This window comes from Accipiter gentilis, chromosome 8, assembly GCF_929443795.1.
Source record: "Accipiter gentilis chromosome 8, bAccGen1.1, whole genome shotgun sequence".
Lineage (NCBI taxonomy): Eukaryota > Metazoa > Chordata > Aves > Accipitriformes > Accipitridae > Astur > Astur gentilis.
Genome location: NC_064887.1, coordinates 2,615,405 through 2,641,615, shown reverse-complemented (window position 1 = coordinate 2,641,615; position 26,211 = coordinate 2,615,405). Strand labels below are relative to the sequence as shown.

The window sequence follows — 26,211 nt, the reverse complement described above, 5'->3', positions numbered from 1 at the left end:
AGAGGAATGGTTTTGTGGGAGCGGTTGCGATGCTTTCTCTGGCATCAGTGATCCTGGCAACAAGGGTTTCCTTCTACGGAGGCTTGCGTAAGGACCATGAACGCCCCTGAAATGAAATTACAGCTGTTGCTCGACCAGTGCTCGTGAATATGTTCTTCGGGGTCCATCCACTGAAGAACACATTCACTGAAGCTCCAGCTGCCAGTGAGGTGCTGAGTATTGCAGTTAGGTTTCACCACAGCAAAGGCTCAAGGCTTCCTCTGACGGAGGAAAGCAGGGGTTTAATTGAGTCTAACACTTAAAAGCAACTCAAACGTTCTCAGGACCACATCTGCTTTTCATTAGAGATGAACAAGGCAGGAACAGACAGTTTGGAAGTTCCTGAATATTGGGGCGGGTGGGGTTTAACAAAGATTTAGAGCATTTGGCCCCCCCCCTCTCCACCTGGATCCCCAAAAACCAGCACTATTGGCCTGTGGCACATGGCATCCCACACCGGTAACCCACCCTACGCTGCCCCGCATAGCCGCCGCTCACAGGCAGGCTGTGGCAGCTCTTTATTTCTCCAGCAGACCCAGGCACGAACGCACTATTCCCACGTACAAAGGAACCACATGGCCATCCTTGACTCCGGTCCAAATACCATTTATTTATCCTCAGCACAAGTCCAGATGCTGCTTTGAAATGGTATTTCTGGCTCCGTAGCAAGAGCCTGTACCCATTTTGCTATCACGTGCCCCTTCCCATAGCAGTGCACGGGAATCGATGCTCCTGGCCAGCCCGTGGCACTGCCCAAGTAATGAATGGAGCCTCCAGGTAAGAGGCCGAGAAGCGTGATCCTTGCTGTACAGGTCACATACGTCCCAAAGTCATTTGTGCTTGACCCACACCTCATCTGAATATGGAAATGCAAAGAGCTTATTCCACAGGAGTGGGAATTGCAACAGGATGGCTCCTGGGCTTTTATTTAATCAGCTATCACCACCGCTATGACAATGAAGTGTCAGGAAAGAAGCCCCTACGCATCCTCCCCGATGGCCACAACGCATTTGGAGCCTGCAAGAGTGGAGGCTGGTGCCTATAGGTAAAATGTAAGAGTCATGGGAAGGCTCCTGCTAGAGGGAGGGAGGGTCTGGCTAACACTCTAACGGGGTAGGACTCAACCTTAAGTTCAAGACAGACCCAGACTGAGGATCTGGCTATTTTTAGAGAAAAAAAGATTGTTTAGAAGACACTATTTTTTTTCTAAGCTGGCCTCAGAGATGAGTTGTAAGGTAAATCCTTTGGCTGCATACGTCAAAGTTTATTCGCTGCCTCTTGTAAAGGTTGAGACTGATTTGACAATTGGCGTTTTGATGGGAAGATAGGAGGAGGTATTTTGGGTCTGGTTTTCTTAGGACAAGAAGCAAAGCAAAAAGGGTGATATCACATAGCCTCCTGATGACTTTAGTTAGCTCTTGTGATTTCTGAATTGGTGTCTTTTAAAAAAAATCAACAAAAAACCTCTGACCCTCTTCTGAGGTGGAATTGTTTTGGCTCTCACCACAGCTTTGCTTTTGTTCCTCCCCGCACTAAGCCTTCATCAGGAGGGAAATGCAATACTCTAAGGGGACAAGAACCAGGTGAGTTGAATGGAGAGCAGCAGATGCAATCAAGAGGTAAACACTTTCTTTAGCCTAATCCAAATGATGACACATGGCTGAAGTCTTTCAGATCTTTGGTTTATGTTTGAACACACCAGGCCAAAAATAAAATAGAAAAATTAAGATATTCTTTGTCTGTGGCAGCAATGACCCACAATGCAGTGGCATTATTTCTTATAGGTCATCTGTGCTGCTCGCTGGGGTGGTCCTAGCCCAGACAAGGAGCTTCCTGGCTGTAATCAATTCAATCAGGTTTGCTTAACCAGGGCTAAACAAGGGGCTCTTATTAAAAGTGCTAGCAGCTGTAGGGGCTTTGAGCATCCTGGAGGTGCAGGTGCTGGTGCTCCCTGGAAAGGTAGGCAGTGGGACAGACCCTTCTCCTAAGAGTATAGGGAACGGGTACTTGCCAGAGTAAAATTGCTATGGGGCAGGTCCAGGAGGAAAGATCCAGAAGAAAAATGTGATGGTGCTCCTGCTTACCTGCTAGAAGAGCACTGTAGGGACTAGGGTCAAAGCCGAGTCCTGTAGATCATGTTTGTCCCTGCCTGGTGGGGTTGAGCTGCTGGCTTGGGACCCCATCCCTGGCTCAGCGTGGTGGCTGGGCAAGGGTTTAGGTTTGGTCTGTGTTTTTATCAGGACACGTGGCTTCTGGGTGTAAATGTGATGCTGAGCTAGACACAGTTGTCAGCGCTACACCCAATTTGTTTTTTTGGGGCAGGAGAGGTGCCTGTACTACACTGCGTTTTTGATGTCTAATTAGATCAAGCGTCAAAATCTCAAGCAACACGTTGCTGCCTAACGTGTGTGGCAATGGCCGTGCTGTAGGTCTGGGTACTAAACAAAGGCAAAAAGGTGGTGGTGGTGGTTACTTTTCAGACCATCAAAAGTTTATCAAACTCCTTCAATTTATACAGGTGTTTAAGCTTCCTTCTGCTGGCAGGGTGGCTCAAATTATGTAGAGCTTAAATCCTTGATAACGTGGCAATGTGTGGTAGGGTGGGTTATGGGGTTGCCAGAGGGTTCTCCAGAATGTAACCGTGGCTGGATGCCCCAGGTGCTCCTTGCAAGGTTACAAGGAAGGTAAGAGGAGTTAAAGAGCTTACACTAGTTTGGTTGGGTTTTTTAAAGTCCATTTTATAGAGTACTTGTTATAGGAATGTTGAAGATAGCCTAAATTCCTGAGTCTGTGAATGAAGGTTATTTGAGTAGGATTTGAGTGCTTTGAAGAGGGAAAAGGCAAAAATATTATTTCTCTAGAGTATGTTTGGATGGCCCAGTGTCCCGCTGCAAGGAGCAAAGGGCATGGAAGCATGAGGAGACAAGCAAGAGGAAAGAAATTGTTGTAGCTTGGGCTGCAGGGAGAAGGAGCCGCTCCATGCAGCGATATGAGCAGTATGACAATGGAAATATGCAATGTGCTTGAGGAATATGAAAGCTGCTTGAGCAAGTCTTATTTTTTTTTAACAACACGTGCATTCTTTTTCAGGTGGTGGTAGCAGTCCATATCCTACAGCATAGTTGGTACTCTTTGGAAAAAAGTTTAGTATATTGAGTTTTAAAGGTGTTGCTCCAGATATTAAATTAATTTTCAAGCTACATTTGTAATTCTCATAACACTCCACAGTTTGAATCCGTTCACAAAGAATTAAGAGTATAATATTTCACCTTAACTGTTCATCTAGTTGGAGGAGAGGTGGAAAAAATGAAATTGCACCTCAGTATAGTTACTGCTTGATTACAGCTATGAAAAGAGACTTTACCCAGGAGAGGCTGCAACCCAGACAGAGAAAAACGGAGAGTTAGAGGTTGGCAAATCAATTGACTTTTCCAAGGTCAGTAATGTGGAAAGAGTTTGTATCTCTTGAGTCTTGAGCAACATACAATCCTCCTTAGCATGTCGTTAACATCTCCCACAGCCTTAATGGCACCTGCCAGCCTTACTATTCAAACAGAATACATCTATATTCCGGAGCAGCACACCACTCGATAAATCTGCAAGAATGTTAACAAATTTTTCGAAGTAGCTGATTCCCTAGCTCTTCCTTCTTTAGTCTCATTTTTTTTAAAGTCATGTGCAATTTAACATGTTCTTAGATTTTGGGGGGGGTTTGTATGTAGCATTCTTTATACTGCAGAGCTCCAAAAGAGAGAAACCATGTGGCCCTTCGTTAGCCCAACTTCAAGGGAGAATTGGGGGGGGAGGGGAATATTACTCTATTCTCTTCAGCTAAACTTCCCATAGGGCTTGAAAATGCATGGATAAGTGCAGCTTCAATGGAATCCCACACAACGTGCTTCCCTAATCCCATCTCTTTGTGTTTGTAGCAATGGTAATTAGAAGCAGGGATGGGATTTTGATGTCTGTTTCCTCCTCCCTCCTCTGCCCCAAGATCCCCTGGAGAGGCTGCTCTGTCCCTCGGTGCCTGCGCCGATGTTTTGCGGAACCCTCTTTCTCCAGGCTGGAGCTTCAGGCTATGGTGGCTATTCCCCTTTGGGAATCCTTGGAGGGAAAGCAACCTATGATGCCTCAAGCTCTGGGACAAATGTGGAAAGAAGTGAATTAATAATGGATTCAACAAGGAGCAGAAATTTTTTTTCTTTCTAAGCATGGCTGTACTCTGCCTCTGCAGACGTGATAGTGGTGTCAACACTGGGTGGGAAACATTGAACCAAAGACGTGCTGTGAGGCTCCAGTGGGCAGTGACAACGGGACTGCGGCTGGGGAAGTAGAAAATCTAGACCTGCTACGGCACTTGGAGAAGGGCGAGCTATAATTCCTGCTGGAGCGAACCTCTCCTCTTGCTCGTACCCTTTATCCATGAGAATGTTTTCAGCAGGACTTCCCTTTTGCTGCCTAATGCAGACAGACCCTTGCTGCTCACCAGTGAGAGAGGTGACTTCTGGATTTTGGATATGAAGTTTTGCCTCAGCTGAGCTTCTTGAGTTGATGGATAATGGCAGCAGAGCAGGCTAGAGACCACAGGTGACAGTTTAAGATGGGGGAATAGGTTGTTTAGGGTGTTGTGTTGCACCAGGTTCCCCAGCTCGTTCCCTCTAACAGCTGTAGTTGTGTTCAGTGTGAGCGGGCTTGAGTACTCATGGAAATCTTACATAGCCTTAATGTGCCCCCTTCACTGGAGAACCTGGGTTTTTTTTTCTGTGTTCGGGCTGTCGCCTGAGCAAGCAAAATAAATAAAAATCCACCTTGATGCCCCCAATTTCCCATTTTTATCCTAAAGCATAGGAATTGTTGTATCCTAGGTTGACTAGGAGAGATTAACAGATGTGATCCCTAGTAAAAATACCTGCGCTTTTATTTTTTCTTTATTAAGTTTCTGTGTATGGGTGCCAAGAGGGAGGGGGACCCATTCCTACTGGCGAGCGTTGCAATCCACATATTGCTCCGTACAGACCGACGTAATGACAGCCGATGTATGAAGAGCCCAGTAATGAGGGGATAGAAAATACACAGTTCTAACCTTGAGTTCAAGCTGTTACCGCCGCTAACTGCAAACCGTTTACGTCAGGTTAGTTCATTTTAGTTTGCTGCTTGTAAATCTGCTTGTTTTTTTCTGAGAAAGTTCTGGGTCACAGATGTACCTTGTCTGCACTGTAATATAAAATTGCAGGAGTTATATAAACAATAGCGCATGACAAGGTATGGCTGTACCAGATGCCCACTGCCCTGGAGCGTTGAGCAGGAAAGTTTAAGGCAAGTGTCAGTAATATTTCAAGTTATGGTTATTGCTTATTGATGTTGTTGCTTTAGAAGCAAACCCACACTATTTTTCTAAGCAGAGTACTTGCTGTCCTTTCTGTAAGAGATTGAAGGCATACTTGTGTCTGGATGCCAGGGCTTCTTTTTGCCTTTGTTTTTTCTTTAAATTAAGAAAAGATCTGTTTAGAAGAGTTTAATAGTGGTCATTTCCTTTGGAGCATCCCTCGGTTCCTCTGTTCCATGTAAAATGAAATTATGATTCTACTAGCCGTGGCCGCAAAATGCGTCAAGCCGGATACCTTCAAGGACACGCTTTGCATTGGTCTGAAGTCTGTTTACACGTGAACAGCTAAAAGTAAATTGGTGAGACCTAACAACAAAAACAGCTTAGCCATCGGTGGTAGCACTTCTTCAGCTGGGTGCCATCAGTTTTAAGCCAGCAGTCGCCCGGACAGAGGCTGAGGTTGCCGATGCGTCCCACGTTGCCCGCCACGATACAGCGCTGCGGTTTGGGACCCTCTCCGCTTACTCGCCCGTAGACAGACGCGGTGTTCCGCTGAACCAGAGACGCTCTTGAGGTTTTTTCGGAGGCTGAGCGTGGAACCGCTGTGCCATCCCTCCTCCTTTAGACGGCAGAATTGGCCGTGCCAGCCCGTAACTCGGTGACCTTGGCCCGTTCCCAAGGAAGGCGCCTTCCGCAGGCGCGATAGGAAGATCTTAACGCCGACAGCTATTTCGAGAACCTCTTCGCGCCAGCCATACAGCCTAACCCTCCGTGCCGAAGGGCCTCTTTTGGGAGAGGGATGCTTTTGCCGGAATGTGCCGGGGGAGAAAGAAATGGGGTAGATGCAGCGCTTTTTGCGAACTAATTGCTTGCAGCAGCCGATGGGGGGGGGGGGGGGGAACGACCCCTCCGCTGCGGAAAGAGCTGTGACGGCTCCCGCTCCGCGTTTCCAGGCACCTTATCACCTAATTAATTTAAAGATGCTTCCACGGGGGGGGGGGGGGGTGGGGGGTGAAATCCCGTGGCCTCCGCGATTGCTTCCGGGCCCCGGAGGGGCGGGAGGGGGCGGCACCGGTTCCACGGAGGGAGGGAAGGAGGTGGGGGGGGGGGGGGGGGGGTGTGGGTGGGTGGGAGTGGGGGGGGCCCGGTCCCGTCCCTCCCCTCCCCTCCCCTCGGGGCGGCCGGAGCCGCTTTGCCATTCCCCTCCAGCCCGCGGCGTCAGAGGAGGATTTTATTTATATTTTTTTTTTTTTTTTTTTTTTCCCTCCTCCGGCCCAGTTTGCCCATGAGCTTACTGGGAAGCTACCGGAAAAAACCCGGCAGTGACGGCTATGAATCTTTGCAGTTGGTGGACAGCAGTTTTGACGGCGGTGGGGGAAAAACCGGCATCAACCCGGCGGTGGGTGGTCGGAGCCCGGCGCGGCACCAGCAACACCAGTATCACCAGTATCAACAGCAGCCGCAGCCCCGCGCCGAGGGCGGCAGCACCATGGACAGCTCAGGTAGGGGCGGGCGGGGCCGCCGCCTCCTCCTCCTCCTCCTCTTCCTCCTCCACGGGGGTCCCCGCGACACGCGTGGGGGTGATGGGGAGGGGTGGGGGGTCTATTTCCCCCCGCGAAATGGTGGAAATGGAGTTGGGAAGTCGTTATAGCCGGGGACAATAGAGGCCCTTTGTCCAAGGGAGGGCGGGGGGATGAAGGAGAGGCGGTTGAGGATGAGGGGGGGGGGGGGGGATCGGCGGCTACTAAGTGTTGGCTGCTGTTTTCACCCCCCCCCCCCCCCCCCCCCCCCCCCGAGGAGGAAAAGGTTGGTCTGAAGCTGAAATGCACCGAGTGTTTTGGGATCTTTCCCCAACTGACTTATTTCCCACAATTGCTGTTACTTTTTTTTTTTTTTCCCCCTCCCCTTTCCTCTAAAAAGCACTCATTAAACTGCATTGGATTAATTCTGATAGATGATGCACTGTATGCACCATTTTTTTTTTTTTTTAATCAGGGAGTAGGGGACCAGATGGTCTTTACGACCGGTAATGGGATAGAAAGCTCTTCACCTCTAAATCACAGGTTCAAATTTGCCTGGAAAACCAGTAATCGAGAGTACTCGCCTGGTGGCTTTTAAGTGATGTCTCAGAACGAGCTGTCTCTGGTTCTGGTTGGTATAATGTGCCCGTCGCAATGAACATCTACAGCCTTTGCGGATAATTTCTAAAGATCGAACTTGTCCCGGGAAATACCCCGTTTAGTTGAGGGGGACCAAATTTGATGTCTGCCCATTGTAACGGGGGGATCTTGCAGCGATACCTGTACTCTTCCATGAAAGAAAGGGGTGGGCCCAAGACAGCAAGTACTTAAAATCCATTACCTTTGTTTTAATGTGGTCATCTCTTCTCAAGGGGAGAAAGTCCCCTAATGACCTATGTCTGGACATGGGCGGGGAGACTCTTGCCTTGATTTTTTCTTTTTTAAATTTCTTTTTTCCCCCCACCCTTTCTCTGATGGAGTAAGAGTCATGCTTTCCTTTTTCCCCTTGCCATTTGAATTTGCTTTCAAGAATTCTTTTGGGGGTTGGCTTTGTTTTTTAACTTTTTTATTACTCCTGGACTTTAGAAATGTATCTGAATTTGCCACTATGATATCTCTGCTACAGTTGTTTGCAATCATAGTATGTGTCAGTAGATTCTTACTCTCAGCAGGCTGCTCTGTTACAGTTATTTGGATTCTTACACTGGCATCTGCTGAGATGGTTAGCTATTACGATCAGTTTAATATCTGTTGTTAAATCAATTATCTGAATGAGTTTCCTAGAACTTGAAGAACCAAAGGCATCAGTGTTGTGGAAGGTGGCACTCGCCCCCCAGCCAGGTGTGGGAGCGTGCTGCAGCTCGTGTCAAGCCATGGCTTTTGTCTAGCGTCAGCTCAGTGTATTATTTGAGCATTGCTGTTGCAATCGTTCTGTTCGTTTCTTCAAGCCGTTCTGCTCCCTGCTGAGCAGGGGGGGAAAAATGCTCACGGATACCTTTATTTACAGCCTTTGTGTAATATTCAGCCGTTTCAACAATTCGGCTACTAACTCTGAAGACATCCCAGAGCATTAATTGTATTAATGCCCTCCATCAGTTTCTAGGATGTTCTCCCCTTAAACACAGGGGCTTGCTCAAGGGCTGTGCCTGGGATTTGGAAACTAACGGTGAAGAGATCTGTGTTGACCAGAGTGTGCTTCCTTTAGTTCACTTTGGTACTCTCACTGCCCAAATTTTACAGGCTCTAGAAACGACACACCTGACGCTCAAGCAGCAACAAACCCCAGGCCTTAATATGGCCCTGGAATTGTTTATAGGTGTGGTTTTTTGGCTTTGTTTTTTTAATACCTTATCTGTTTAATAAGGGCTTTTTGGTGGGTGTCTCTAAATCTTCACATGAAATTAAAAAAAGCTGTATTGAGTGTGATGCTGTATTCTAAACCTGAAGTCCATACTTGTATCTGCCTTGTTCATTTGAACACTTCATGCTGATAAATGCCTGATTTCTGTCAGTTCATTGCAAAGACTTTTTTCTTTGCCAAGTATGAATTTATAAAACCTTAAAGAACCATATCCACCCCTCACTGTGCTTGTGGTTTCTAGTGATTTGGTAATTGAAGCTGTTCATGAATTGTGGGACATGATTTGTCTTTAATGCAGTGTGAAGATGGATAATTGGGGGAGGGGGGGGGAGGAATTAGGGAGCAGTGTAAGAGAAAGATGGGAAAATAAGGTGGCTGGAGTTTTGGCTTGATAGGAGCAAGGAAAAAAAACCACCACCCACCTTCTGTGTTTTGTTTTGGTTTTTTTTAAATAGAGAATATATTCATATTATAAATACTTGAGACTCCTCCTGCTAATGATGCCAAAGTCTAAATTCCCAAGATGGGCAGTGGTAGAGCATATTTGAGTTGGAAAAAGAGGCCCAAATTCCTCAGGAAAGAGAAGAGTGAGATAAATTGGTGACATGTTGTGATGCAAGGGAGGTGTGCTGCTGGGTTTTGGCGGGGCAGGGCACCCTCTCTTTTGTGTAATTAGGTGGCAGACCCCGAAGGTGAAATCATTCAGGTGCCTTGGCCAAATCAGAGCTCGTTATGTACTTCCCACATGCCTGACCTTCCTTAGGTTGCAGGTTTTTCTTTTTTTTTTTTTTTCTGGTTTTAAATAATGGTTTCATGGCTGGTGGAACAGCTGCTTGCCTGAATTATCAAAATGGCTGTTTGCAGTTGAGGAGTGAAGCAATCCTGAGGTACATCTCCATGTCACCAGGCAATTTGGGATGCTCGGTGCAGCAGGCTGCCAGTGCAGAGCCTTGGTTTGTCTGTCTGGCCGGGTGATCGCTGCGCTTCAGCCGAACGTCTCTGGGCGCAGATAAGTAGCGTCTTCAATGAAGATAAATAGTTGGAGACTCAAACCTTCCACTTCTCTCCCCACGCATTAAGCTTCATTTGTGCCAGGACAGTGCGCTTCAGGCTTAGCAAAATGGCCTTTGCTCTCTGGACGATGTGTGTGTAGGTTAATATTAAGCAATTATAGAAGTTAGACGGGTGAGGATTTGTGCCAAAGGCAAAGCGCTGGCAATTCTGGGGCAAGTTGCTGTCGGTTTAGCTAGTGTGGCTGTGTTTGCTATTGCTGCAATGGCAGTAACTCACAGGAGTTGAGAAAGTGGGCCCCTGGTGGGTTTTTCTATTAATTTTTTAGACTAATTCAAAGTATTAGATCTTAAAGTATCATAACAATGTGGGTTTGCAATCTCATAAACAGCTGCTTGTAATGAAAATAATCAGCGGTTACAGCTTTGCTGTAACTTCTGAGTACTTACGATTATTGGCTTAATATTTTTTTGGCCTCATATTGGTTGGTGTCAAAAGAAAAAAGAAAAAAAGAAGACAGGAACCAAGAGCACCTTGTGTGTGGGAGGGGATTGCTGTTGGAAGGCAGGATCTGACTGTGGCTGGGAAGGGAACTGGCACCGAGGGGGGGCTCCCGAGGGTCTCTCTGACGCTACCGTGCCTCCGTGCCGGCACGCTGGGGTGCAAGCACTGGGATGGAGGGTCTGGCCGGGCTGTGTCCAGTGGCTGAGCCTGGGAAAATAAGATTTTCAAAGTCTCTGGGACTGGTAAACGCTTCTTGGTTCAGATCATTAAAAATTATTCTGCCACCATCACCCACCTGTGCCACGCGGAGGAGCGCTAACATGACCCATTTTGCTGAAGTGGTGGCAATTTCAGTTGCTCAAAGTACAGCTTGGGGTACCTGTGTGCTCACAGGTATCGTAAATGAAAAGTTCTGCCCACAGTGATGTCGAGTGCCTTCCTGTTGGGCTTGGGTTTAGGTCAAAGGAGACAAGAGCAGGAACTTTATTTCGTGTCGGACGGCCATATCGGTTACTGCTGGTATCTGACGATGCTTGTGTGACGACCTTGTCTTTGCTTGCTTTAAACTTTGCCGGACTTAAACCGGTCAGAATGAAATATTGGTCAGTGTGTGGTTTAAAACTCAGATTTAAATCTCGCAGTTTGGCCTGTTCATAGGGGGTCACGCTTAAGTTCTGCGACGCCTCAGGTGGGTGTTACAGCTCCGCGCAACTTTAGCACGTGCCCTCAACTGCTGACGGTTCAGCTCCTGATGTAATGTTTTAAACAACTCCTGTGGAATATGCTAGATGCCATAGAGTAACGTGATTGTAGTGCATAACTCTAATGGGACCTGTGCATTACTGCTGACTGCCAGTTCTTCCAGAAAGTGTGCTGGCCTTGGGTTGGAAATCTGAGGATGGAGAAAAGGGGAGATAACGGAAGACTTGAGCTGAAGCTGGCAGGACACAAAACATTGCGAGCTCAAAAAACCAGTGCCGATAAGAGCATCTATGTAGTCTCCTTCTGTCTCTTTGGTTTTAAGTCTCTAAAAGTGCTCACAAGACGAGAAGCAGGGAGCAAAGCAGCAATTTATTTAGGTTTTTGCTGCGGCATTCAATAATGCTTTCTTAGCAGCTGGCTGAGCATTGAAAGAAGAGGAGGTTCTAGGAAATAAGATATAAAAGTAACAGCAAGGATGGATACATGTTAAGAAAGGAAAAAAATCTTTTCTGTGCTCTTCTGTAGTGTTTATAAACTAGCTAATCTACAAAATAGCTTTTAAACACTCAGGGGATAGACTTGCTCCTGCTACGTGCTTCCTCAGGCAGAGTAACCGCAAAAGAAAAGAATTTTAAATAAATTGCAAGTGTTGAAGTTGAGATTGCTTGAACTGTTTTACACTTGCAAACATAATCTCTTGTACTCTGGTGATTCCTTTTCACTGAGTCAGAAGAGAGACGTCTCCATGTCACTGGCACAGGGACAAAGACCGTGGCTGACAATGTTGTCTTGTATTCTCTTCTAGCTGCATTTTCAAATGGGGAGGTTCGGTTTAATAACTCTTTTGTTTGGTTCGTGTTTTTTGGACACTTGAATGATTTGGTGTTGGCAGTAGTGCTTTCCTTTTTTTGTTGTTTTGACAGGGAGGAGAAGCAGAGAGAATGTCAATCAACTTTAAAGACCGATTTCATGGTTTGTGCTAGTAGTTCAGTATTCTGGCCTCACATGCGTTTTCTTCACTGTAGTACAAGCTTCAGAAGGCAAAATATATAACGAATGAAACAAATTTGGCACAATACTGGGGGGTGACTTTTTTTCTAGTCCCCCCCTCAACATCAGTACTCTTCTAAAAAAGGAAGCAAACCCCCCTCTTTGTGGAAATCCTCCCCATCATTTAGCTGATGGTGCCAGCAGCATTCTTCAGCTACTGTTTCTCAAGCAAAAGCAGAAATATCTTAATTCTTCACATTTCCATGGAGTTTACATTTAGGCAGTCTCAAATGAACCTCCAAGAAAGCCTTGGGCTCACACAATATTAGTTCTAGCATTTTATCCTAGAAAAGCGCAAAAAGAAGTTCTTGAGCTTCTCTACCCTACAGCGTGCGACGTGCTGCCAGCGGTTCCGAGCGCTTCCCAGGGGAGGTCGGGGACCCTGTCCCAGCTCACACACAGAAAACTGAGGCACAGAAAGGACCCGTGACTTCTTGTGGGAGGGGGAATACGGCTTTTCCTTTAGCCGGAGCAGTAGTCGAGGAGGGAGGCAGCGCTGCCTGCCTGAATGTGCGTTGCCCAACAGCAGCAGAAATGCACAGAAATCTCCCTCTGCCAGCAATTCCTTAAGGTGTGAACCCAAACCTATTTCTTTTTCAAAGAATCTCCGTGAGGAGCTTCTCAGTTTCTCCTATCTCCTCCCAATATCTATAGTATATGAGCCCCTTGTAAGCTTCTAATGGCTTTATTTTCCCAGCCTAGCTTCATCTGGAAAGGCTGCTCATAGCTTTTGGGAGTGAGAAGGGCAGAACAACATGGGGTGACCCTTCTGTTAGAGATAAAGCTGCCAAGAAGTTCTCGGGCAGGTAATAATGCAATTTTGGGTCTTGAGGCAGTTTCAATCTATTCCAGGCAAAAGGTCTGGAGAGGTGCAGTGCCAGCTAACTGCTGGAAAGTTACAGTAAAAAAAAAACCCCACCAACAAAGAAATGTACAAAAACCCCAAACAACAACAACAAAACCCCCTGACTACTCCCTCACTTGAGTAAATTATTGAAGATGTCTTAATACTTGAGATGTCTGTGGCACAAGATGGGTCTGTGCTGAACCCTCCGGGCACTGAACTGGTCCTTACGCCCAAAGGGGCAGACACGGACTGGGGAGCAGTGGCTTTGGCAGCTGCCTGTCCTTGCCTCCCGAAAGCTGGAAACTCTTTCTGTGCTTACCTCTTGTAGCCCATCCTCTCCCAACCTCGCCAAGTATTGCTTATACAGTTGCAGTTTGTATTGCTGCCTCTGTCTTATCCTAATTGCCTGCTTGGGAAAGAAATATTCTGGTTTTACCCCCTGGCGATGTTCTGGGGGAGACTCGCCGACGCTGAATCCAGCTTTCCCCTCCTGCTTAAGAACCACTGGGTTTTGTCTTGAGCAGACTCATAGTTAATACATTTATTGCCAAACTGTGTGGTTTTGGGGGCGAGGGATAATAGTGGCTTATAATCTCGAGTGATTTGTGATCTGATGAGCCCTTACCTTGCATTAGGCTCCTTGGTTCGTAGTGCATCTCCTGCTTCCCTGTGCCCTTAAAGTCCAAACATCTTTATAACCTGATCTTAAACTTCCCTTTGGCCACGCTGAAGTCATTCCTGTGGGCTTTAACCTCTTTTCTTGGGGGTTACACTTGCTAAAGCAGCCTTCCACTTTCATCCTGATGTTTTAAAACACACAGTGGAGGCATGCGTGAAACCTGGGTTTGGGGGTCTTGGCAATGGTGTTATCAAATGGTGGGAGCCTGTTCTGCTGCTGTTGTCCTGCAGTTCCAATCTGCACGTGCTTCGCTGTTTATTTTTACAGAATAACACTTTAAGATATCTGTGCTCAGCCTTGTAGGGTATCTAACTCTACCAGGAATCTGGAACAGTGGTAGAGGAGGGGACAGATAAGGCTGGTAGTAAAAAAAGGAGAAAAAAAAAAAAAAAAAAAAATTAGTCTTCAGGGTCTGTGTGAGTCTGACGAACTTGTAGAAGTGTTCTCCTTTCCAGCAAATGCCTTTTTGTCGCTGTTTTAGCTGCTTCTGTTGCTGCTGATTTCTCCCCAGGCCCTTTACAACCCACCACTCGGTGTCTATTAAAAAGTTGATGTAATTATGACGCTTGGGCTACAACTCATCTAAGAGAGGATGTAAGTGCATATAATAGCGTAGATGTTTTAGGGTCTTTGCTTACATGTGATAAAGCTCAGCTGTCCAGAAGAGAGCTAAGTGCTGGAAGGAACAGTTAGGGAGTATTGGGCTTCAGGGTGCTGGGATCTTAAAAACGTCTTTGACAAATGAAGCACTCGGATCTAAACGCTATCAATTATCACTGGATTCAAAGGAGCTACCTGCTCAGAGATTTTCAGTTAGAAATACCTGTCACCCTCCCCCTTGAAACAGGAGTTTAAACTCTTCCAGTAAAGTCTACAAATTGATTTGCAATCTCCTGAGAAACAAAGTGCTGAGCATGGGAGAGAGACTCGGTGTGGGGAACGGCAGGAGTTGGGGATGCTGATGGTACCCAGGGATGTGGGGACTGTGCTCTGCCTGGGTCGGTTTGGCTGGCCGGCCTTTTATTTTTGCCCACATATACCCCTCCAAATGTGATGTACCTATATGAGGGTGCTCTAATAATGTTGTGTCAGGGGCACCTGCACCAGGGCTGCTCCTCCTCCCCTTCGCACGCTGCGTGGGCTCTTGTGCAATGCCGAGGTAAAGCGCCTAAATACGACGATGGGGCCACGGCAGCTTGGCTTTATATCCCTTAATGCCGGCGTGAAATCGCATCCCGCATTACACAGGCTTTGCTGGGAGAGCTGCGTGTGGGAGGAACGTGAGCTGTGGCTGCTCCTCCGCTGGCTGGCGGGGCTGCTGGGGCTGGGGCGGGGGGGGGGGGGCAGAAGCACAAATAGTATCATTTTTTTGCTGAGTGTTCTTTAAAAACAATTCGGGCTTTGTTGCTGAAGCCACAACAACAACGGCTCAACTTCTTTCAGTTTGGGGACCTTTAAAAGGGCCCTTTCTGCCAAGGCACAGGGAAGCCTCCGTCGCATCCCTTGCTCCCCTTTTATGCCATGCCTTGTTAAGTCTGGGGGGGAAAGACAAGCAAACAACCCCCCTGTCCCAAAAATACTTTGTGGGGAGGGACACAGCTGCAGTGAGTGGCTGAAAACTTCTAGAAATGTGGAATTTGGGACATGTACGCCACAGCTAACAAGTTTTTTCTCATCATAGTGTCAGGCTCTTGCGGTACCGTGGAAAGAGAATACAGAAGAGCATTTAATGCTCCCAAACTAACCTCTTTTTAGGGAAGGTGGGAGATGAAAGCTTTAATGCTTTTTTAGAGAAGAACTGCGGTGAAAAATGGGGAAGGTTTAGTTCTTCCCTTGCTCCATCTCTATAGAGAGCACAGCCATTAGCTATCTAAACAAACAAACAAAAAAAACACACAAAAAAAAAAAAACCCAAAAAATAGTTTGACATTGAAGATACTATTACATATGGTCTGGGCAGACTGAGGTAAACCTGCTTCCTTTCCTATGGTCTCATGTCTGCTTTTTGTCTGCCCTTTACAGGCAAAAAGGGTCTATTTACTCTTGCTAAGTAACCTATGAAACTCAGTACTTCGCTGCCTGATCTTCAATTTCTAGACGTCTTGCTTTCACCTCCCTGCTCTCAAGCTAAGTATTGCTTTATCAGCATAAAAATTCAGACTAGCACAGTCTTAAATGCCTTTTAAATGTCGGCTCATTTCCCTCTTAATTCTCTGGAGAGGTGGAATTCATGCCCTGTGGTTTGTGGGTTGCCTGAGGGGGCTGGTGCTCCGGGACCCCCCAGGCAGACAAAGGCCATGGTGTGCAGATCTTGCAGGGAAAGCTTCCAAATTGGGTATTTCTTGCTCATCTCAAGTAGTGAGCATCTGCATCAGGTGGTGGTAGAGTGGTAGGGTCGCACCTGTTTCAATTCCTCTGTTTCTGGCCCCAAACCCCAGCCTTTAAAACAGAACCGGTTTAAGTGCGTTGGCTTTTGGCACTAGGCACAAACGCTATTTGTGGGATGCGGCAAGAGGAGTTGAGGCGATGTGGTCCTTTGTGGGAGTACAGGAGGAGGGAGGTATTTCCCTTCTGCGTACAGCGCTGTTTCTTTGTCCATGTGCAGAAGATGAGTTTCCTAGTTTGACACGTACACTTTGATGGTTTTGCTCTACTAAGGGAAGACAGATGACAGTGGGTCTCTTGACAGTACCCATGAGTATTAGTCTCCCCTTAAGGTCCCAGCACCCCAAAGCTGTCCCGCTAAAGCACTTCACGTCGCTTTGGTGCAATGCCTGTGCCTTTGGTGAGCAGGTCATGGTGGGACAGCAGGCAGAGGAGCCCTGCTCAGGCATTCCCGTACAGGATTGCATCCTTCTGAACTTCCCTGGTGATTACAGCTTTCTCCTCCGAAGCTGTGCACCCGCTGTGGTGGGACATGTCTATAGGGACACAGCATTTGCTGCGGTGTCTCAGCAGTCTCTTTGCCTTGGGAAGAGAAGTTCTCCTCCTGCATTGTACATCCTTCTCCTGATACTCTGTAAAACTAGCTAGAGAGCAAGGAGAGAGCCGAAGTGCTTTAATGAAGACTTCTACCCTCTCGAGCTCCCATGTTGTACAGCACGAGGCTGGTGCTGTTAGCAGAGGCTCCTTCAGTTGTAATCTGCCCAGAGAATTCCCACCCTTTGGGTGCTGATGAGAAAGGACTGTGACAGGAACGCTACTATGGGACATATCTTAGTTTTGTAAGGTGATGCAGTAGGTTGTTGCTTTATTTGGTGCCTGCTGGAGGTTTATTCTGAAGGCAGAATAGTCCCTTCTCAAAGCAGGCATTAACTTGGAGCAAGTACCTTCAGCCAGAACAAGTACAGACTTCAACTTGTCAACCGAATGGATGAAGTTGTCTCTTTTCCATACCGCTCTATTGACTTGAAGTGCTTCGGTGAGGAGATCATGGTTGCCATCGCCTAACAAACAGAGCTATTCAAGAAGAGCTGTCCCATGCATCTCGGGCATGCTTTGCAGGGCACAACGCAGCAGTAAAACTGCTGCATTGAAAGTTCCTTTATTAGGAAATGAAAAAGCTGCCGTTAGCAAGCAATCCCTCTGAAACCTGTGCTATAAATACAGGTCAGAAGCATGTCTCTGAAGTGCACTAAGCCTTTCGGGGAATATCCAATAACTGGGTTAATAAAAGAGTTCTTGCCGTGTAAGGAACGGGATGCATCTCGTATACATAGAGACTAATTCTCCATCGTGAGATTTCCAGACAGCAGCTCAACCCATGGTCAACGTTACCTGAACTGCTCTGCAATAATGTGCTGAAAACTGGGATCTGAGCCACGTGGCAGACTCCCGTGTCGCTCACCAGCAGCGAACTATTTCTGCGCAGACAAGCTTGCAAGCTCCTGCTTCTGCCGTAGCAGAAGATGCTTTTGGAGCTTGTGTGGGGTCCGTGAGTGTTAATTTTAGCTTTGGTTGCAGCATAAGCAGACGTGCACACGGGATGCAGTTCCTGGTGGGACGGAGGGGAGGAAGGGGCTAGCGTGTGCCTCGGGCACTTTGTTGTAGTACAAAATGTGCCTTTTGCCTTTGTGTGAAGGGAGAAGACTATTCCTCTCTTCTGGGTTTACCACCCAGCTCTGGTAGGAAGATCTTTCTGAGCGGGGAAATGCCAATACGTTGCTAACTCAATATCCTGACCGAGCTAGCCGTGATCACCTTATCTGTGTGGTGAAACCTGAACCTCTGTCCTGCCGGGCTCTGCGAGGGATCGACGTCGGGTTCATCCCTTCAGACTCAGCAAGTGTCCTTGGTCCTTCTTCTGCCACAGAATAGGTCATAGTCCTCTGCAAATGGGCCAGCGTCCTTGAGGGAAAACTCAACCGCTCTTTTCTCAGGACTTGATGCTCAGGAAAAGCAAACCTATGAAGAGCATGGTTCAGGGGCGTGCGGTGGCAGTGGTACGTGATGCCCGGCAAGGTGGCCGATTTCCACAGGAGATGTGTGGGACGTGGGGCTCGGCCCTCCCTGTCCTGGTGCCCGGTTCCAGCGGCTGTTGTGCGTGGCCCAGGGAACCGCGGCCGTCCTTTGGAAAGGTCTGCAGTAGCTCTGAAGGTCTCCAGTTACAAGAGGGGCTTAGCACAGAAATGTTTTATTCAGCAAGAAATGCAGGGGCTCGCTAGCCTTTTTTTTATCAAAATTTTTTTATGAAAATTTTTTATGCTCTCGTGGGTTTTCTGTAGATATTGTCATGTTTGTGTGTTAATGCGTTAACCCTTTCTGCTCCTTTATACATCTTTATGCTTTGTAGGAGATGCTGCCTAGCTGAGGAGCCTCTGAATGTATTTATTTGGTTCTTCTGTGAACAGTTTGTGAAGACCGTATGGTTCCCAGTAACTGAGAAAGACTGTCTTTGTCAGCACTGAGGATGCTGCTCTCCATCCAGTGACTAAAAGACACCTGAGCAAATTACTGCACCTGGTATAGTACCAAGTGCTGCTATGTTGTAAGCTTCCTCAATAGCTTCCCAATAGCTAAATAATACTTGCTTCAAGTTAATCTTGAATACTAGTTTTGTGCTCTTGGTTAAGTAGTGCTAGCTTGCATTTCTTCATTAGCCATCCTTTCTGTCTCCCTGATTTAATGTATGTAGGAAACTTGGAATTAATTGCTGCTGCTGCTTCTCTTAGAAATACAGTGAAATTCACATTCTCTTTCTGTTTCTCTCCCTACCCCCCATCCCCCCCCCCCCGGTGAATTCTAAAGATTCAAGGCTTCCCATACTCTTGAAGCTCTTCTGTTGCTCTCCTACAGGATTTCCAGCAATAAAATTTGTCCAGTACCATTGGTCCTCTGATCCCTTTGCCCCCCCTTCCCCTGTTCCAAGTTACTACCTTTCTGCCTTCTTTTCTTTTAAAAGTTGATCTGCAGAACTGGAAGTACTTTTTGAACATTACCTCCTCCTTCCACCCCTGGCTCTTCTAGCACGGAGTAATACGAAAGCAAAGTTTTTGAAGAGAGATCAAACACTGGTGCCATACTTGGAAGCCAACAAGCTACTTTGATTTTTATTTATTATTTTTTTTAAATCATACTTGAAGTAGATACTTGCAAGTGGTTTGGCAAAAGAAATATTCCTGTGCCTTGAGAAGGCATCTTCTGTTCTGAAGCTGGCAGAGTGCAGGGGAGAAGAGAGGGCCTCTAATTTTACTGGTCTAGCACATGGATCACGTGCACGTGGCTCACGACCACATCAGAGTGCATTAAGCACCCTCTGTGCATAGGGGCATAAATAGCATCACTTTGCCAATGGAATTTCCAGTTTGAAGATATATATGTATTGATAGCTCACGCCGGATTTGAAAGAGTGAATGCCATTTAAATGGGTTTGGTAATCTACAGAGTAAATCAGTAGGAGCTTTTTCAGATGTAGTTTTTATCATGTTTCTTAATAGTCTGAATTGCTGTAGAATATTTCTTTTAGTAATGATGATTATGTGAGCAATATTTCAGTAGCGTGTGTCTAACACCGCTTATGGATGTGCTATAGAACCAGAGAAGTGATATCTCTAAGATCTCTTTGCAAAATATATAATGAGCACTGGCAATGCCACCAGCCTGCCTTAACTGTGATAAAACTTCCTTATTTCTGGGTGCTGGAGTAATTAATAATGACCAGCATGTTCATTTTACAAATCAGCTGTCCCATGGCTCTACAGCAGGAACAATGTTCTCAGACTTTCCAGGTGCTCTGGGAAAGGTAACATTTAGCGGATACTATGGCAATTATGAGACTACCTGAGAGCGTGGCATGCACTTACATAGGTTGCTTGTTGCTTAATTTGCTGTGCTAGAGGATCTAGGTTTTCTGACTAATCTGACATAATGAGATAACAAATGTATAATCAAAGGAATGTAGTTAAAGTTTGCTAAGATCAAAATAGTTGAGGCCTAGTGAACAGAAAGCAATTTTCAAGTAGCCAAGAGCTTAATTTGTAGCTAATATGGAGTTAAAGTATCATTTTACTAGGTTTGTGTCTAACAACTCAATTCTGCAGTAAAACAAAACCACATATACTTGAGTCTACATCCAATTTATTATACTTCTACTTTTCTAAGAATGATGCTTTTAACACATTACTGCTATAATAAGGCATAACAAATCAGTTTTTGCTTAAGACAGTGGAATAGTTATTCTATTATAATTGCAAAATGCAAACACCTGAGGTGTAGGGACATATCACAGTCCACCAAAATAACACTTTAAATGGCTCTTGGTCTGTGTTAGCCTCCTATTGACTTTGAGGCTTTGTGTCATGTCAAGCTGTGAAGGAAAAGCTTACCAAGTAGGTCAGCCCTGCTCTGCTTTAGCCTTAGCAATTGCTGAGTCCTGTACTAAGTGCTGCAAACAAACAAATATCCAAAAAGGTTCTCATTCTCAGCTGGAAAGCTTAATTTCTGAGCTTCCTTCTTTTCTCACAAAAAAACCCAAAAAACCAAACCGAACTTTTATCTTCTTCCACTCAAGCAAATTTAACTGGGCTCTTAAGTGACTTAAAATCACTCTGACTTCTATTTCCATAGAAATGGATAGTCATAGGACAACCTTTAGTCGCCCAGCTGCAGTCAAACTGGCAGCTGTGACGGGCTGAAGAACTGTTGTATATACTAGTGCCTTTCTCTTACCTCTGTGGAGGTGGTTGTTGATTTGTCTTGGTTATGATCTGCAAATTAGCTGCATGCTGAAGGGCTGGTCTTGCTCTGGGTTGGGTTGAGAGGTGAGGGAGCTTGTATGGCGGTCATCTGTATTGTACTGATACTAAACAGTCAACCTACATACAACTCAGAGTCGGTGACGGTTTCTGAGCCCAGCTGGCCAGAATGTGCCATCTCTCATATCAAGAAAATCATGAGTTTAATAAGTAAAACTACTTTTTTCCCTACGCTTGACATGCAGCAGCGTTTGGTCTGAATAGAGCAGGGAGCTGGTTGGCGCTGTGGATTTGTTCCAAAGAAGTGATGTTGGCTTTGGTTTTGTTGTACTTGAAGGTGCCTCGTCACCAGACATGGAGTCCAGCTATGGGGGAGGATTGCTAGATATGGTGAAAGGAGGAGCAGGGAGACTCTTCAGCAATTTGAAGGATAACCTGAAGGATACCCTGAAGGATACATCTTCAAAGGTCATGCAATCTGTTGCCAGGTACAGTACAGCTGAAGCTGCCTAACGCAGGTAAAATCTCTAGCTGCAAAGTGCCAGCCTGAGCTGCCGCCTTAACTAGCGCAGCACAACTTCCAGCTAACCTAATGGGGGAAAGAGGTGAAAATCACAAGCGACTTCTTTGATTCTGTCTCATAATTGGTATTTGGCCTCAAGGAAGCAGAAAAACCAAAGTAAAAAAAATCTAAGCTTCATAGTAAGTGAGCATCAACGTCCTGAAATCTGGAAAAGCACCCCCCCAGTGAAAGTGGGGCATTTGGTCTCCGATTCCTTCATTGACCCCTGTGGGGTCCTTCTACTCGGCCACCACTAAAATATTTTGTCACTGAAAATTGGCTCATTTTGTATGCCTTCCCTTTGCTGTGCAAGCAGACTTTTCTTGCTGATGCAACTGTTCCCTTCACTATAGCCACCTTTTGAGTAGAAGAAAGAGCTGAGGTGACTTTGCCATGGCTACCTCTGCTGAGGGTGTCCCCTGTGCTTGGCACTCTGCCTGCCTCTGAGCGAGATGGGGCTACAATAAATTAAAGAAACTTAATGCAGGCAAGACCTCAGAGGCTTTGAGGGATCTGCAAAGTGGCAAACTACTGGAGATCTCTCCTGAAAACTGGCACTGAAAATTAATGACAAAAGGGAAAAGGGACCTTTCTTGCAAGCTTCTGCATCCAGTTAATTGTGTATGTAGAAAGGAAGGCTGGGTTGCTGTCTGCAGGAAGCTGTTTGCACCCTCTTCTTAAGGCATGATGACAAAATACAAAGAATCGGTTTTAAGATTGTTCTTTCCTTCTGTCACAAGTAGATCTTTGTGGGAAAACACTCTTCTCCTGGTTCCTCTAATGTGCTGTCTTCTGTAAACATGTGCATAATGTCTGTCTCCTACTTTGTCTTCTTTTAGTTACACCAAGGGGGAGCTAGATATTTCATATATTACCTCAAGAATCATAGGTAAGTACTGCTTATTGGATAAATACAACTTGTGGTATCCCAAGGCTCAGAAGTCCATAAACACGTTGTGGTGCACGCTCACCCTGGCTTCTTCTTACGTTTCTAGTGATGTCTTTTCCGGCTGAAGGCGTTGAGCTGGGATTCAGGAACCACATTGAAGATGTACGGACATTTTTGGATTCCAGACATCCTGACCACTACACAGTCTTCAACTTGTCACCCAAGTATTATCGCAGTGCCAAGTTTCACAACCGGGTGAGTGTTTTCCGACAGGTTAACAAGAGCAGGCGGTGAAACTTCTTGGGAAAAGGGGCACTGGGTTCTACTTCTGTCTATCCTGAGCGTGGCAGAATGTAAGAAGATGAAAAAGGAATTATAGGTGTTTCTAAGCTGCTGCAGTCGTTTCTGGGTTTTAGCTGATGTCTGGGACCATGGGGATTAAAGAGCTGGAATGTTCAGGGCATAATGTTTGTGTTAGTGCAATGTAACTTACTCGCATAGGCTCCGAAGTTGAGCCTGTGCTGCTCTTGGCTCCTACGTAGCTGTTAGAAGCTGCTGCAGAGAAATAAGGAGTAAAACGAAAGTGCTTTGAATGAAATTACCAATAAAAGAAGGATGATTATTTTCATGTTGAACAGTCTTTCAGTTGTGCTTTAATCAACCAGGAACCCTTAGCAGGCAAAGCACAGGACTGGAAACTGGATCGAAGGGGCATTTTGGCTCTTCCATTAGTGTATGACTTTAAAAACCCACCTCCACTCTCTGCCCCAGTTTCCTTCTCTAAAACCAGAACAGCATACGGGAGCATTGCAAGGCTCTGGTTCATTAATGGCTTTTAGAGGAAATCTCTACAAAATACTGCTGTTGAAATGCAAGATTAGATCTAATCTTTCAGAAAACTTCCTGTTCTTTCCCTCTTCCACAAGGGAGTGATGGCTTTTCTTTTTATTTTTTTTTTTTTTTAATTTCTTGGTTTTTGTTGCCCAGGCTTAACCCTCCATCAGGGAAAGTGAATCTCATGCTGCATAAGCCTTGTTTCATTTTAATTTGAGGTATAGCTGAATCGATCTTCAGCAATTGCTATGATCACCAGAAATCACTCAGTCACATTTGAAGCATGTTTCTCAGCAGCAATCAGTAACCAGCCATGACTTCAAATATAAGCAAATGAATGGGAAACACTAATTAAAATATAGCAAGGGCTCTGAATCTTCCGTCTCGCTTGGTTCTGGTGCCTCACTGTTGCTGTTGGTGGGAGAGGAAAGACCGATCTACTTTTGAAAGGCCAGCATTAAACATGTGTTGGTATATTGCTTGATCTGGCCATAACTTCTCCATCCCCTGTGCTTTAGCTCCTACCTGACCCAACAGCTTAACGGATGACTTTGTGTGTCACTCTCAAAGTATGACTAGGTGCTTTGTAAGCTATTGCCTTGACACACACAGGAAGAAAATTATGTATTTTTCAATAAAATATTGTACTTTCAGGTTATGGGCTAAGAAACACTGACTCCAAGTACTTTTCAGGAAAACAGAATGTGCTCAACACAATACATGAGATCAGATGAAACAATTATAAATATGAGGTTGAACTTCATCTATATTGGGGAAAAGAATACTAATGGGCTATCAAGGAGGTAAAATCATGTTAAGAGTATTTTCTGGATGAGGATGCCAGATGAGCTGAAATTTTGAGCCACACGCTTGTTCTCCTGAAGTGAAAGGTTTTTTAATTCCTATCTTTAAAACTTTTTTTTTTTCCTAAGATCAAAGTAGGTCACTTTTTGCTGCATAGAGGCACAGGAGGGACATGAAAGTTAATGTCCTGTTGGGTGATTTTCCTGCCCTGACGTGGCTGTGCAGGGCACGAAGCCCCAAGCGCCCGGTTTGTTGAGGACGAGAGGGGACTATGAACGCTAAAACCTGCAGCTCAGGTCTGGTTGTGCTCTGTTGTCCCCCCTGGCTTGCTTCCCCAGCAGGAGAGGAGAGCTCACGGCCGCTCAAGGACACGTGAGCAGTTTGAAAACATGTAACTCAAATCTAGCGGTAAACAACAAAACCCAACTTCGAAGTCCCTGATGGGTCACGTTCTTGACTGGTGCTGCTTATTTCCAAAGCTCTAGAAGAATTTCTGTTACTTTTCTGTAAGGTTGTCTTTCATGGGTGGTGGTGAGGTTATGTTTGAGATAAATAAAATGTTACATAGGGCGTATTTAATTTCCTAATTGCGAACCAGCAGGCAGATGTGTAATTATAGGCAAAGTAAATATATAATTATGGATTGTTGGGGAAATGTATATTATTTACTTGGTAAGTGGTAATGGCTTTTCCAGATGCTTGACAGTGTGTTATTGTGAGGTCTGTTCTGAAAATCATCAGTGAAAGGGTCACTGGTCCTATTAATTTTAAACAGCCATTGGGAATTTGAATTGTGTTTTGGTGGTCTAACTGCAAGTGGATCTTGCAGCAGGCTTCTGGAGGCACACAAGTAGTTGGGGTTGGGAGGAGGAGACTTTTGCTTAATATAAAATAATAGACGTGATAATATAAAATAATGTGTCACTTATGGCATCAGTACTCTGGCTATATTAAAGACTTGAATAAATGTTTATGATCGCCCTGTAATTTAGATTTTACAATGGCCCCATAAATGCAGCAGTGCATGCACTGTCAGGTCTGCGGAACAGAGAGCGAACGCTGGCTGTTCCTGCACTGGGGGTTACTGCGTCGTGAAGCTTTGCGTGTTTTGTGTCCCCTCGGCCCTTCCTGAAAATGTGCAGAAAATGAGTAGGCAAGGGAAAACAGTGTATGCGACAGAAGGAATGAAATGAACTACAGCTCTCGAGACAGGAGAAGATGGGGGATGAGGAGAAAGCTGTGGAGAGGATAAATAGGGAATGGGCATTCACTGCCTTCCAAAGCTTGAGCACGGATTGACTTACTGGGTAGCTTCTACAGTGCAAACCTGCGCTTGCTCACCAAGTGCACAGCTGAATTTCAGGATACTGTGGAGACCAAAAGCCTTCATGAGTCTAATTAGACAAGTATCTAATTAGACATTAGATCAGAGAAAAAAATCTCCCAAATGTTAAGCGGAGGTCTGCCAGCTCAGGAAGGCTGGCAGCAGGATGGATGCGCTGGGTTAGGCAGTGCTGCCTGCTCGCTCTGTCCCTGTGTCCTCTGGGTGTCGTCGGAGAGAAAACACAGCTTGGTAGTTCTCCGGTTGGAGTCAGGATTCCCATTTCTGCTGTAAGATGTTGTGCAGGTGTATGTAAGGGAGAACCTTAAATACAAGTTTTATGAAACCTGGAGCGCTTTCTTCCTCTGAGAGATGAAACGGTCAGGTATGGAAATCATATGGCTGTTTAAGAACATCTGGGCAAACCATCTCTTTCCTCCCCCTGGTTCTCATTAAGCAGGATCCAAATGTCAGCCAAGAGAAAGAACCAGCTCTTTGTCTGAGGACAAGCCTCGTGATGTTTTGCCTTTACATTTCTTCTAGTCAGAAATGTCCTTTAAAAAGATAATTTGACTAATACCAGATGAAATGGAGATGTCTGTAGAAAGCTATTTGATGCGCTGTTTGAGACTGCAAGGACTGTTTTTGAGATAAGTGTTATGACTCAGAACTAGTACATCGGTGAATAGTAAATAGGCATACTTTAGGATTTGCGGGTTTTTTCGCTCTAAGAAGTCATTCATTTTTCTGGCTCACATCTTAACTATACTTATTCAGGTATGGAGGTTTTTTTATTTTAACAGAAGTTTCCCTTTTGTCAGTGTAATATCTGTCAAACAGGGCTTGAAAATCCTATGACACAAAATGACCAAGATCAAGAGATGCTCAGTTTCCCTAAAAACTATAGCTCTGATTTTCAAAGGATAAGTTGGACAAAGGCTTTAGACATAGCAGAAATCAATGCGCTGCTGCAAGACTGGGGTGTTATGAAAGGCCACTCAAGATAATCTGACTTGGAATGTAAATTTTTTAAAATGTATAGTCAGTGACAATAGATCAATATTATGTT

The 26,211-nt window shown here is 45.6% G+C and overlaps 1 protein-coding gene across 2 annotated transcripts in view; it reads left to right on the top strand.

Moving 5' to 3' along the window:
* Positions 1-26,211, top strand: part of DNAJC6 (DnaJ heat shock protein family (Hsp40) member C6) — a 51,690-nt gene that overhangs the window by 5,461 nt on the left and 20,018 nt on the right. Inside the window, exons 2-5 of one of the 2 annotated variants that reach the window (XM_049808874.1) lie at positions 6,711-6,867; positions 21,070-21,220; positions 22,134-22,183; positions 22,290-22,438. In XM_049808874.1, the coding sequence (XP_049664831.1) occupies positions 6,855-6,867; positions 21,070-21,220; positions 22,134-22,183; positions 22,290-22,438 (363 nt within the window). In that variant the 5' untranslated portion in view covers positions 6,711-6,854. Of the gene's footprint in view, positions 1-6,643; positions 6,868-21,069; positions 21,221-22,133; positions 22,184-22,289; positions 22,439-26,211 lie in introns of both variants that reach the window. The other variant, XM_049808873.1, reaches the window with a different exon arrangement.